Source organism: Ovis canadensis, chromosome 11 (genome assembly GCF_042477335.2).
Source record: "Ovis canadensis isolate MfBH-ARS-UI-01 breed Bighorn chromosome 11, ARS-UI_OviCan_v2, whole genome shotgun sequence".
Classification (NCBI taxonomy): domain Eukaryota; kingdom Metazoa; phylum Chordata; class Mammalia; order Artiodactyla; family Bovidae; genus Ovis; species Ovis canadensis.
Window position 1 is genome coordinate 30118337 of NC_091255.1, and position 13887 is coordinate 30132223.

The 13887-nt window shown below is 40.8% G+C and overlaps 2 protein-coding genes across 5 annotated transcripts in view; both read left to right on the plus strand.

Annotated features, from left to right (window-relative positions):
• Positions 1-4886, plus strand: part of CPD (carboxypeptidase D) — a 72346-nt gene extending 67460 nt beyond the window's left edge. Inside the window, exon 21 of the mRNA XM_069603015.1 lies at positions 723-4886. Within this exon, the coding sequence (XP_069459116.1) occupies positions 723-949 (227 nt within the window). The 3' untranslated portion in view covers positions 950-4886. The remainder of the gene's footprint in view (positions 1-722) is intronic.
• Positions 4887-8858: 3972 nt separating this feature from the next.
• The window catches only part of GOSR1 (golgi SNAP receptor complex member 1), a 39326-nt gene continuing 34297 nt past the window's right edge, over positions 8859-13887 (plus strand). For 2 of the 4 annotated variants that reach the window (XR_011259787.1, XM_069603016.1), the window contains exons 1-2: positions 8859-10634; positions 13472-13592. Coding sequence is in view for 2 of the 4 variants with exons in the window: in XM_069603016.1 (XP_069459117.1) it covers positions 10604-10634; positions 13472-13592 (152 nt within the window). In the remaining 2 variants the exon portion in view is untranslated. The remainder of the gene's footprint in view (positions 10635-13471; positions 13593-13887) is intronic. The other 2 variants (XR_011259788.1, XM_069603017.1) reach the window with 1 other exon arrangement.

Sequence of the window (13887 nt, forward strand, 5' to 3'; positions counted from 1 at the left end):
TTCTAAGGAGAGCTTGAACCTGTTAGAAAATAACCAAGTTTTATTATAGGGTGTGTTGGGGAGAGATCCTTGGTTGAGAGAGACTCATATTTTTGGAAACATGGGCAAATCATGGGGCCTTTTTTGTGGTGTTTACAGTAGACTAGTTCTTAACTTGAACCAGATAAAGCATGAATCACAAAGTGCTTAGAAAGACAGAAGCTGGGATCCAGTTTAAATCTGACTCTGCCACCTATTTGCTATTGTGCCATTAATTTTTATTATGATTTTATTAGTTGTATTTTATCATCCTTAGACTCTTATTCTGATGAAAATTTACTGGAAAGGAAAAGTAGAAGTCATTGATTGATTTTAAAAAGCCAGTTACACAGCATTAGCCATAGTCTGTATTATGGTAAAAGAAAAAAATATATTTGTACACATATACACATGCATGAAGGAAAATTCAGAAAAAATATGCACTAGGGTTGTTAAAAATGATCTCAGGATAATGGAAATGTGAGGAAGTAGAGTTTGGGGTTTGGGTTTTTAGTATTTTGCTTATTGATAGTTTTCTAATTTTGTGCATAATACATGTTACTACTTCTATAATAATAAAAGGTTGTTTTTAAGTGCATGAAATAAATAAATGAAGGGAATATGCTAAAAAGTGCCATTGTAAGCAGCTGCTTATTTGCGTCCTTCAGCTGGAGCTCCACTCACGTGATGGTTCTGTTTGATAGGTGCCACCATGTCGGCATTGATCCTAACAGCTTGCATTATCTGGTGCATCTGCTCAATCAAGTCTAACAGACACAAGGATGGCTTTCATCGGCTCAGGCAGCATCATGATGAATATGAAGATGAAATTCGCATGATGTCAACTGGCTCCAAGAAGTCTCTCTTAAGCCATGAGTTCCAGGACGAAACAGACACTGAGGAGGAAACGTTATATTCCAGCAAACATTGAAACACACGCCTTGCATCTCTCCCAGCATAAGTACCAAGCAAAGTTACAGTTCTTTTTGGGAGATACTGCATCAAGGAGAGAGACTGTCTTGTTTCTTCAAAGAGATTTGGGAAGTTAACTTGCTAAATTTGTATTCTCTGTGAATTTGGCTGCAGTTTTGAACTTCCCCTCCTTAAAGTACTCTTACCTTAAAAAAAAAAAATCTGCTTTCTATTTATGCAGCAGAGATGGGACAGCCACTTTGTTTTTCTTTTATAATTTAAGATGAGCTGTTTGGAGCTTATGTTGCAACTGCACAAAGCCAACTAGTGGATGTTGTCTTTTGCACATCAGGTGGTTTACTAGTGGCTTTAGCTTTTTCTCTTTATTTTAAATGGCCAAAAGAATCCAGAAACATTAAGGCAGGGACAGCAGTCAGAATCTGACATAAAGCTTTAAAAACTCACTTTTTTTTTAAACCTATTGAGGATTACTTCTCTCTAGTTATTGAATAGCTGGAGTTTCTCTTATTATTCAGGTTTAATGGAGGCTGAATTGATTTTGAAACTTATATAGAGCATTAGGAAATGAATAAATGGGCTTCTGTATTGGGCTTTCTACCTGTTCCAAGGCTAGATCAGAACTGGTGGGCTGTGCTCTAAGCACAGAGGATTTCTCTACCTCTCTTTAAGGTTTAGCAAAGTTCTAAACATCCCCATTTTAAGGGATAACTCATTGACTCTGTTGTAAAAAGATCTCAATGTCCACTTGAGTAGAGCCAAGAAGGAGATCTAGCAAAAGCTAAAACTCATGTTGCCTATCTTTTAACAAGGTAAAAACCCACAGGTGCTGTTGCTTTTATCTGTGAAGCACTAGTTTATTCTAGGAATGCCTAATTCTCTAATACTTCCTAAATTCGAACCTTTTTTCTATGTTGTACACTTAGGGTTTTCAGATGACCTGGCAATCGACAAGATCTGAATTCTACTGAAAATACCTGGAAGTATGGAAGAAACCTCCTTGCACACTCTTAACCTACATTTGAACACAAAATATCTACACTTCATGTGCAGCCCAGGCCGGCACCCTCTCATAGCATCCTGTTACTGAAATAGCTTGGCCAGCCTTATTCATAAAGGCCTCTGCAAGTGATTGGGTTCTTTGTCCTAATGTTTAATTTGGCAGTCTCTTCTTGATCAACCAATTTTGTTGAAAGTTCAGTTGAAAGCACTTAAATATGGCTCCCTCTATTAAAAAACAAACAAACATAAACACCATAGTGAGAAAGTATCATCTTCAGTGCCACTGAAGTTATTGCAAATGCCTAAAAGATTTGCATTTTACTGTGTCTGTGATATTATGCTATTCAATGGAAATGATGCTTTTTTGTGAGTATGAGTCTTACCAATGATCTAACGCTTTAATACCTTGGAATGTTTTAACGGCCAAGTTGCTGCTGAACTTGTACTAAATCAGGGGATCAAAAAACTTGCTCTCATCTTTTCAAGTTGAATTCTATATCCATTCATGTATCAGTCGTCCCAAAGCTTTCACATGGAGTGATTCACCACCCACCTAGGTCATTCAACCCAGTTTCCTGAGAAATGTACCCAAAGTAGCTTTATGCAGAGAGATCTGGTTTAGCAGGAATAATGGTCATGAAATTTATTACTGAGTATCTGTAGTCTAATTTGGGTGGTTCAGGGTTAAGCCCTTCTGGTATTAACTCTGTTATCAACACAACTCTCAGTTTTGAGCCCTTGCCACCCTGCTCTCAGTTCACCACATGCACAGAACAGACGTCATGAGGTTCTGGAGCTTAATAAAATATACATGATTTAGTTTCTTCTGATAATACTTTACATTTTCCTTAAGGGGCTGATGTGGTGGCATTGCTCTTTTCAGCTTTATTTTTAAGAGTGCAAAGTCAGAAAACCCACAAAGGGCCTGTAGAGTGGCTGGCTCCACTTGGGACAACTGCAGGTAGAAGTGAAACAAAGTTGACGAGACACCCTTCAACTTTATTAACATTGGTCTTCACTAGAGGATGCCTTTTAAATTCATTTCTCTCTTGAATGAAACAGATCTTTCACTGTACCTCACAGTGACTGGAGTCCATGCCTTTGCAGCATGTGTAAAATATTTTTAGAGATGAACATATAAATAGTTCTTTTAATAATGTTTCCTGAAAGGAAAGCCAAATTCTGCTCTAAATCTTGAACCTCTGATGAATTTCTAAATGATGCATTGCTCTGGAAAACAAGGCCTTCTCAGCCTGTGTTACCTGTTAACATGAATGTACAGGATCATGACTACTAAGACTGTGTTCTCTGCCCCGCTTGGTCTTTTATTTGTGGATCTAATGTAATATTAGACCACATTAACTGCTTAAGGCATTGAAGCCATACGGCATGGGGAATGCATTTCTTCAGTATTTCTCCTAGAGGCTTTCCATTTCCCTGGAGTCATGGAGGCAAGTAAGTATCACAGTATTAAGAAATTTGCCCAAAACCTGAGTTGTGCCTTTTTTTTACTCACAAGGCGTTTTTTTATTTTTTGTCCTGGTGATCAGTGTGTAAGCCTTCTTCCCTCGCAACTCCTTAATAAAAGCAAAGTGATTGAGTAGGTCATGTTCAAAGTGTCTGCCTGTGTAAATGCACTTGTACTGATTATACAGTTCAATAAGAACTCAAGTTAATTTCAGAAGGAAAGGCCCTTTGGTTTTGATGTATTTTGCTGAACATTTGAGTAGTGGTTGGGACCCCATCCAGTTGAGGAATGCTTACAATTCTCTTTGGAGGGAATGTGCTTTGGGACTTTGTCATCCTCCAGAAAGGAAACAGAATGTGTATTTGGCCCAGTGTGATTGACTGGTTAACGTTTGGTAACTTTCACCTGAATGAGGTTTGCTGAATTAATGAGTATTGCACGTAAAACTAACTCTGAGTTGGCAAATAAATAAAAGGTAGTGCTGATGACTGCGCTTATTGTGTTTCTGAGGTAACACCAGGTTACTCAGTATAACCATGACCTGTTCTTCTATTTCCATTTATTCTCAGCAGTAAATCATTTTATTTTCCTGTGGTCAGAAATGCACTTGTGCCAGGTTTTGTCCTTGCTGTATTAAAAGCTTCTTGGCTGCAAATGCCATCATAGTGCCCTACGTTATGGTTCTTGAGCAGAATCATTTTTAACAGTAGCAACTTTAATGTTACTACAAAAATTCCGCTACGGTCAATGTTCAGTGATTTTCTAGCTAGCAAATTTTTGATAAGTATTTGGATTTCTGATTTGCTGTAATTAAAGCAGATTTGGGGGGGTGCGATTAGAGCCCTTGATTAATGTCAGGTAAACTTGGATTTCCAGTTCAGGAAGAAATATTTCCCAATACCCAATTCTCCTGTTTTTAGCAATAATTCATGAATATTTCACTTGACTTTCAGAATATTATCCTAGTTGATTTTGATTTGGCAGAATCTATTGTGAAATTAGAAAACAGGCTACCATTTTGAGGCAGTTGGATATAACTTCTATAAATGTGTATGACTCTGGCTTTTATAAATGGCATAACATGAGTGTACAAGCTACATTCTCTGCTGGCCATGCTGCAGATTTTCTGGAGGTATGACATAGTGGTATTTTTCTACTCTCAGACTAAAAATCAACTTTTCACCTCTCCACTTTTTCAGAGTGACATTCCCCAGCTCCAGAACAATCTATAGCTATTTACATGAGGTGCCCAAGACTCCTTCATCTCAAGTGCTTCAGTCTTTGGTTTATTATCATGCACTGTGCCTTCAAAACGAAATTTTTAAAAGGGACTTTAAATGAAGCTTAATAGTAGTTTAAAAAAGTCAATCTGTGTAATTTATGTGAAATCTAACTGTAATGAGGTCCTTTCTGTTTTTTATATGTAAACAGATCTACTAATCCTGTATAAAGGTTATTTTATGATGTCTGTCTTTGTGTTTTGTCTCATAATCTTTTTTCGAAAGCAGTAGACCAGAAAAGGTTATTGTCTCAATTCAAAAGTTACGGATTTAGTGTTTCTACCTATTTGAGGGGAAAAATAGTACCAGACAAGGAATACAGGTTGTTAGCTGTAGAGTGTTTCTGTCTTCACGAATTGGCTTAACATAAAACTATGTTTCTGGAATAATTACATAGTAGCCAGAGGTCAGCTAGATTGATGTGTGAGTCTAGTCATTCCACAATGAACATAATAAAACTGGCCATGGAAAGGTTTATGTACCCATCTCAAGCTTGCTTGTTCTAAATTTGGTTCTTTTTATAAATAAGCAGAGTTAGAGTAATATGTCCTGGCACTTTTAGACACAGTGGTAATGAACTTAAAAGCCCTTTTTTATTTAGCAATGATTTGTTGATAATGTTGCTATAACAGGAATTAAGAAAACAAAGTTATATTTAAAAAAAAAAAAAGGGCTCTGCAGGAATTCATACTCCAGGCCAGAGAAACAGAAATGGAAATAAGCCGTACTTCTGTTGTGACTGGTTCCTCTAAAAAGAAAGTCTGCTATGGAAGCGATACAGCACAGCGTTGAGCATGGACTTCAGAGCTCTGCCACTTGCTTCCTCTGCGACTTTGTTTTGTACAAGCTTCTTAACATCCCCTTGAGTCTCAGTTTTTCTACTGGTTAAGGAATAATACCTGATAGAACTGTAGTGGGAATGAAGCAAAATGACACTAGCAAAGGGCCCAACATTGTATGTGACTCAGAAATGGAATGACGGTGGTAACCAGTATCCTTTGCTTTTTTCTGATCACTTTGAAAGAAAGTTATTTTAATCACCTATATGAACAAAAGATCGGTTTACAGGTGGGCTTTTTAATTTAGAAGAAATCCCTAGACATGAATACTAAAAAGAAAAACTTCCAGTATGTGCTTCCATAAATTGTATATAGCATGGCTTGTGCTGGGCTAAATCGCTTCAGTCGTGTCTGACTCTCTGCAACTCTATGGACTGGGTAGCCCACCAGGCTCTTCTGTGCATGGGATTCTTAGGGTTGCCATGCCCTTCTCCAGAGGATTTTCTTGACTCAGGGACTGATCCTGCATCTCTGAAGTCTCCTGCATTAGCAGGCAGACTCTTTACCAATAGTGCCACCTGGGAATGGCAGTAAAATTTTAAATTATGCCACATGCTTCATATTTGGTTTTAAGTAAAATTAGATTATATTTATGCTTTCTCAGTGAAAACAGCTTTACTTAACTGCTGTGAGAAATGAACAGTAATGATGGTCTTTGTCCCCAAATATTTGAAGTATTTTCCTGAATTTTTGGAGTTTTCTCAGAAAGAACAAGAACCTTTTGGTTTATGTCATAAATATTGAGGTGAACATCCAGGTCCCTGAAAACATTGGTGGCAGCCTAAGCTACCTGTCTCCCAATATTTCACTGGAAAATAATGCAAAAAAAACAAGAAGGAAAAAGTAAATATACAGAAACCTCAGTGTAAGTTGAAGCCAGAGAATTTCAAAACTCCAAACTAACAATAAGATGAGAAAAATAACCAAATCTCAGCATACACTCTCACATGCCCTGCCCCAGCCCTAGCCCAGTACAAAGCTTTGTGGAGAAAGGCAGAAGAGGAATTTCAGCACTGGGCCTAAAGTTAGTGTAAAACTACTTCCAGAAAGACTAAGTGCATCTTAAGTCTGAATGGCCTAAAAAAGAAAAAAAAAAAAGTCCAATCAGATCAGATCAGAGCACAAACCATAGAGAAGAGGCTTTGGAGTGAGTGTAACTTAAAGGGGTCGAAAAGAGTCAGACACAACTTAGTGACAGAACAATGACAACAAACAACAATGAGGAGTCAATCTTGGACACAGGAAAAAGTACAAAAGAAGAAATACACTTTGGCAATTGGGTGATGAGAACAAAAAGAGAAAGAGGACAATTTAGAGTCCTGCAAGATAAACGAAAACTGGGCTTCCCTGGTGGCTCAGTGGTGGGGAATCTGCCTGCCAATGCAGGAGACACGGGTTCGATCCCTGGTCTGGAAAGATTCCACAAGCCACAGGGCAACTAAGCCTGTGAGCCACAACGACAGGCCACGTGCTGCAGCTACTGAAGCCTGAGTACCTCGAGCCTGTGCACCTCAATGAGAGAAGCCTCTGCAATGAGAGGCCCACCCACCACAACTCGAGAGTAGCCCCTGCTCCCCGCAACTAGAGGAAGACTCAGCGCAGACATAAATACATTTTTTGAAAAAAGATAAAACCTGTGGAAGGATTGGAAAGTTACTAAAGTAACAAGGACTTAAGGGTCCTGACCCTAGCAAAGGGAGCTCAGAGGTGAACGTGATGAAGTTTTCACCTTAAGGCATTTGTTGACTCATAAGTGGTGGCTCAGATGGTAAAGTGTCTGCCTGCAATGCAGGAGACCCAGGTTTGATTCCTGGGTCGGGAAGATCCCCTGGAGAAGGAAATGGCAATCCACTCCAGCACTGTTGCCTGGAAAATCCCATGGACGGAGGAGCCTGATAGGCTACAGTCCATGGGGTCACAAAGAGTCGGACAGGACTAAGTGACTTCACTTTCACTTTCAAGTGGTGAGTAAGAGAGACACAGTAGCAGAGAACCCACAGAAGCTTTAGGCAGGTAATGTCAGTTCAGCACCTGCCAAGGAAGGGGGCACTACTGGTCATCAGACTTTCAATTAGGACACTTGCATGACTACACATTACGAGTAGCAGTAATTACAAGTAACCAAAACAGGCCAATTTTTACATAGAATCCCACTTGGTATTAGTCCCACCCCACACATGGTTACGGATAAACTCAAAAAGTGATCTCTCTTGGGTAATGTAATCCACACTTGACATAAATGCTGCTCCTAGCCTTAACTATGGAGAAGGCAATGGCACCCCACTCCAGTACTCTTGCCTGGAAAATCCCATGGACGGAGGAGCCTGGTAGGCTGCAGTCCATGGGGTTGCGAAGAGTCGGATACGACTGAGCGACTTCAATTCACTTCACACTGGAGTAAACTGATCTGCACCTACAAGAAGTGCCTACAAGACGCAGAAAATTGTGTGGAGGAAGATACCCCCTAGAGTCTCCTATGATTACTACAAATTTTAATCCATAATGTATAACATCCAATTAAAAGTTCCTTTTATTATCCCATCTCAAATGAAGAAAGATCAAGGAAAAAAATAGAAACAGTGCCACTGGAGTCACAGATTTTTCAGTTACCAATCAGACTTTAAAATAATGGCAAGGAATAAATTCAGGAAAGTAAAACATAAGATGGAAGAATTTTAGCAGATAATTGTCCTCAGTCGCTCAGTCGTGTCCAACTCTTTGCAACCCCATGGACCGTAGCCCTCCAGGCTCCTCTGTCCATGGGATTCTCCAGGCAAGAATACTGGAGTGGGTTGCCATGCTCTGCTCCAGGGGATCTTCCTGACCCAGGGATTGAACCCACGTCTCTTACATCTCCTGCATTGGCAGGCAGGTTCTTTACCACTAGCTCCACCTGGGAAGCCCTTGGCAGATAATTAACATCTATTAAAAATTAGAGACTTTGACTTCAGGACAAAATGGACTGGATGTAGTTCTATTCCTCCCACCAAGCACAGCAAAAAAAAAAAAAAAAAAAAAAAAACCTCATGCATTATACATAAAATAAAGGAGACTCAGGTAGAGAGAAGGCAGACCACCCAGGAACCGCCTAGGAACCTCCAAGTGACCTGCATCCAAGGAATGACACAGTGGTGAGTTCCCTGGGTCTTCTTTGCCTCGTGTATCCCATAATGGATCCTGGAGACACTAACAACCCAGAAATGCCAAAGGGCGCAGTCAAAAAAAAGTAAAGAAAAGCCTTCTCCAGCCAAAGAACCAGGAAAGGGGCAACCTACCACGGCAGAACAGTCTTAGATAACAGTTGTACCACTCCAGCCAATCGCTACAGAAAAAAACCGAGGCCATCTCTACCGTCCGCCAGCATAGGCTGAACGGGCAGCCTAGCACTCTTCCCCACTGCCTGGGTGATATCAAAGAGGGCCACGTGGGAAGCTAGACTCTCATTACCACATAGTGATAATGAAGTCCCCTGTCATGGTGGCAGTGGAGGGCACGTGGGGAGCAGTAACAAGTCACCCTTCCCACCTGGGTTAACAACAAAGGCCAGGATGGAGGGGATGGGGTGTGTGTGTGAGTGAACTTTCACTCCCAGCTAGTAGTAACAAGGTTCTACTATCTTTCCCATCAGCATAGAGTCAAAGGAGCTCTGCTGAAACAGAGGTGTTAAATAACATCCAGAGTCTTATTGAATATGATACCTAAAATATCCAGAATACAATTTTTAAAATCACTCATTATTCCAAGACCCCAGAAAATTTCAACTTGAATGAAAAAAGACAACAGATGCCAACATCAAAATGACACAGACATGGAAATTATCTGACAAGGATATAATAAAAATATTTCAGTGAGCAATTACAAATAATCTTAGAATAAATGATAAAAAGAATCTCTGCAAAGAAAAACTCTCACCAAATAAATAAAAGATATAAGGAACCAAATGAAAATTTTTGATCTGAAAAATACAATGATTAAAGCCAAAGAAACCTACGCTAAGACCCACCATAATCAACCTTCTGAAAACTAAAGATAATGAAAAAGTTTTTAAAGCAGAGAGAAGAAATATATTAGTTTTAGTGGAAAAAAATTCAAATAACAGGCAATTTCTCATCAGAAACTGTGTAATCAGGAAGGAATTGGCACATTTTTCAAGTGCTGGGGGAAAAAAGCAATTGTCAGCCCGATTCCTAATCTGGCAACGAAATTTTTCAGGAATGAAGGGGAAATCCAGACATCTCAGACGAAGAAAAACTAATAGAATTTGTCTCCAGCTGAACTACTTTTTAACAAATGGCTAAAGGAGGTTCTTGAAACAAAACATGATACAAGGCGGAGGTAGGATGCAGAGGTTGGTCTCAGGAAGAAAAGAGCCTCTGGCTCCGAGGAGAGAAAGAGTGGCTAAAGATACACATTTGAGAGAAGGTGAAGGAAACAGGCAGTTGGATCTGAGGATGACTTTTTTCTCAGCCTGGGAGATAGCTCCCGCTGCAGCTGCTGCTGCTGCTAAGTCGCGTCAGTCCTGTTCGACTCTGTGCGACCCCATAGAGGGCAGCCCACCAGGCTCCTCTGTCCCTGGGATTCTCCAGGCAAGAACACTGGAGTGGGTTGCCACTTCCTTCTCCAGTGCATGAAAGTGAAAAGTCAAAGTGAAGTCATTCAGTCGTGTCCGACTCTTCGCGACCCCATGGACCGTAGCCTACCAGGCCCCTCTGTCCATGCGATTTTCCAGCCAAGAGTACTGGAGTGGGTTGCCATGTCCTTATCCAGGGGAGGTATCGCCTAAAGAGGGGATAAACCCAGCCAGCTCAAGGCGATGATGCAGGTTTGGGACGCGGAGAGCGAATACAGACAGCAAAAAGATGTTCAGTGAGTGTCAGGCGCTATATCTGAAGCTGTCCATCTCGCTACTCAAAAGGGCAATATGATATATTGACCACCAGGTGGCGGTGTCTGTGGAAGCTCACGTATCCCATCGGCCCTGGCGCCCAGCGGAAGAAGGCGTGGACGTGACTCTCTGGCTCGCTTCGCCTCTACTCTCCTGTCCCCACTGACGTTGGACAACAAAGATGGCGGCAGGAACGAGCAATTACTGGGAAGGTGAGGGGAGAACTCCTTGTATGTCTTGCCAAGGGGCAGAGGGGCTGAGTAAGGACGGGTCTTGGCGGAGGCAGCAGAGAGAAGAGCCTGGCCTCCAGAGCGTCTGAGTTGAGGGGTCGGGCTGGTCTCGTGGGAGTCCTCGGGCCTGGGAGTTGTAGAAACCGTACGGTCTGGGGAGGAGGCTGACCTGATCGGCAGCGGGACCTGGGGCAGGTGTTGGGCAGAGAAGGCTGAGCCGCGGCCGACAGGAAGAGGGTCTGATTCTCCGGAGGAGAGCTGGGCTGAGACGGTAGCGGAACTTGGACGGAGGGGTTTGGAGTGTGAACTCTGAGAGGAAACGAGTGTTGAGTTCAGAAGACTGGAGGAGTCAGCGCCTTAGAGTTGAGGTCGCTGTTGGACAATTGAGTAGGGAAAGAGAAAGGAGGAACTTGTCGGTCCGGTCCATCGAGGGAAGTTATGTGAGCGGAATGACTCCCTCCTGTGGGGTCCCCTTGGCAGCGTCGGGCTGGGACTTCGAGGATTGGGTGGCGAGTCGCGTTTGAAGGCAGAGGGAATAACTTTACCCTCTGCTCCGGAGATAGGTTTTGTTAAAAAGAGAAAGTTGGGAGAATCAATGTGAATTGTAATGATTGCATCTGCTATACCTCTTCTACCAAAAAAAACAAGCAAAACAAAACACCCATCTTGTGACTTGACAAGTACGTTTATTTAATTCCTGAAAATATGATTCGATAAAGTGGTCTCAGGTAAAACTCATTTCTGGACCATGATGATGAACAGAGATCAGAGAAGGGCCCCCCCACCTTTTTTTTTTTTTTTCCAATTGTCTCTTTGCTCTTCTGCAAAATAGAAACTACTCTCCGAAACCCCTTTCCTTTTTAGCCTATTTATTTCCTCTTGCTCCCCACTGAAGCCTCTGGAGACCACCACAAATAACAGTATTGTCACGATCAACCTCTTGGTCTAAAATACTTCATTCCAAGTTCATGGGTATTTACCTGTCATACTTTCAGTATGCTCTTGATATTTTATACTTGAGAAGACAGTTACTAATTACAGAGAAGTGTGCTAATAGTTTAAAACGTATTAAAACGCTTATTTGAAACGTGTGTGCTAGCTAGAAAAAAATTTAAATTATGTAGAAGTGGTTATTGGTATCTTTAGTCATTGGGCTGTACTGTTTTGAAGCATCGTGCTATAATAATTATAGCAGCTTATTTTTTATTGAGTACACTTGCTCTACAATGCTGTGTTAGTTGCTGTTGTACGGTGAAGTGCATCAGCTGTGTGGATGCATATATCCCCTCCCTCTTGAACTCGCGCCACCACTTCCATCCCACCCATCTAGGTCATCACAGAGCGCGGAGCTGAGCTCCCTGTACTAGAGCTCCCTGTTCCCACTAGCTATTTTAGGCATCTCTCTCTCTCTAGTCTAAGTCTGTGTCGGACTCTTTCGATCCCATGGACTGCAGCCTGCCAGGCTGCTCTGTCCATGGGATTCTCCAGGCAAGAATACTGGAGTGGGTTGCCATTTCCTTCTCCAGGGGATCTTCCCAGCCCAGGAATCGAACCCAGGTCTGCTGCATAGCAGGCAAATTCTTTACCAACTGAACTATGAGGGAAGCCCTGTTTTTTTTTTTTAAGTAGTGTATTTACGTCAAACCTAATCTCCCAGTTCATCCCACCCTCACCGCCTGCCTCTGTGTGCAGCATGTTTGTTCCCTGTGTCTATAGTTTTGTGCCAGGTGCTTTAAATACATGATTAGTAATGCATAGAAAAACTCTGAAGGTAAAGATTTATAAAGCAAAAAGCAGAGATTCATCGGTTAAATCGGTTGTGAATAAATCTCAGAGCCAGTTCTCAGAGAACTTTAGGCTGAGCTGAGATTCTCAGGTTTAGTGTCTGGGAAAATGTACTTCACTGTATTACCTGTATGGTGCTTCCTACATCTGGTTGCTGGTTAGTGTATTGAAATAATGTTTTATATTCTTATTCCTGAAAGATGAGATGTTTATACTATGCGTTCTATATTCCAATAGTTTTATTTTGACCTCTACTTCATCATGAATGAAAGTACTCATTTCTAGATAAGAGTTACTGGACTGGCTTCTCTCACTCAGCTTAGATGCCAAACTATTATATGATGCCAGTTTCTCTCCATGTGTGTTTTCTTCTGTTCTTTTCAAACTTATGCTCTTATTTCTGTCATACTTAGAGTTGACCTTGTCGGTAGCACATTGTTCATTGGCTGTTAAACTCAGCCTCTTCAAATATCTTTCAGTAAGCTTGTAGAAAGATAGTTTTTTAAATCTTTGTCAGTGATTTTTTTCTCTTTATCACTCACTCTGTTGTTAAGAATTTCATAAGTTTCATAAGCCTAGTAAAGCTTTGACACTTAAAGAGATAGGATGATCCCTGTCAAAAAGAGTGATGGTTTCTTTTTTATAAAATTAGCTGGTAAACGGATACAGTGCTGGTCATAAACCATATTCAGTTCCTTTGGTGATTTGTTCTCTTCTGTTTTCCCCTGAGTTACAAAATTTTAGTTACTGTTATAGAAATAATTTCAGGGACGTTAGAACAACATTTGTTGTCTAGCTGCCTTTAGGATAAAGCCGAAAATTTGCATTTCCTGCTGTTTCTCCCCTTTTGGCCTCATCTGAAGTTTAAATATGTGATGGTATGTTTCCATGGGTAAGTGTTTGGTTCGCATCTTTTAGTACTCTAGATATATGATCATCTTCATAGTTTGTTTTCTTCAGAAAAGTTTTGTGTTTTTTATATCTACTGATGGGCTTTCTGTGTCTAATTATTTGCTTTTGTAATTTTGTTAAAGATCTCAGGAAGCAGGCACGACAGCTGGAAAATGAACTTGACCTGAAACTAGTTTCCTTCAGTAAACTATGTACAGGTTACAGCCACAGCAGTGCCCGAGATGGAAGACGCGACAGGCATAGGTACCGCCAGATTCTCTCTCTTTTGCCTTAGAGTTATTTATATAATATTTTTAAAGCATTAAAAAAATAAAGTAAAATATATAACTCTGTAACTTGGTCTTTTGGTGACTTTTTGGTGGTTTTTAAAGTGATTTATAAAAATTCTTAATTCTAGAGACTGACATTTATTTGGAATCCTTAGGCAAATATTGTGTTGGTATCAGGAGGGAAATGTTAAGGCTTAAGAATGAGTTCATCAGAAATAAATTTCTATTTCATCCCATATGAGGAAATGTTGCTTTGCCCACATTGTGTT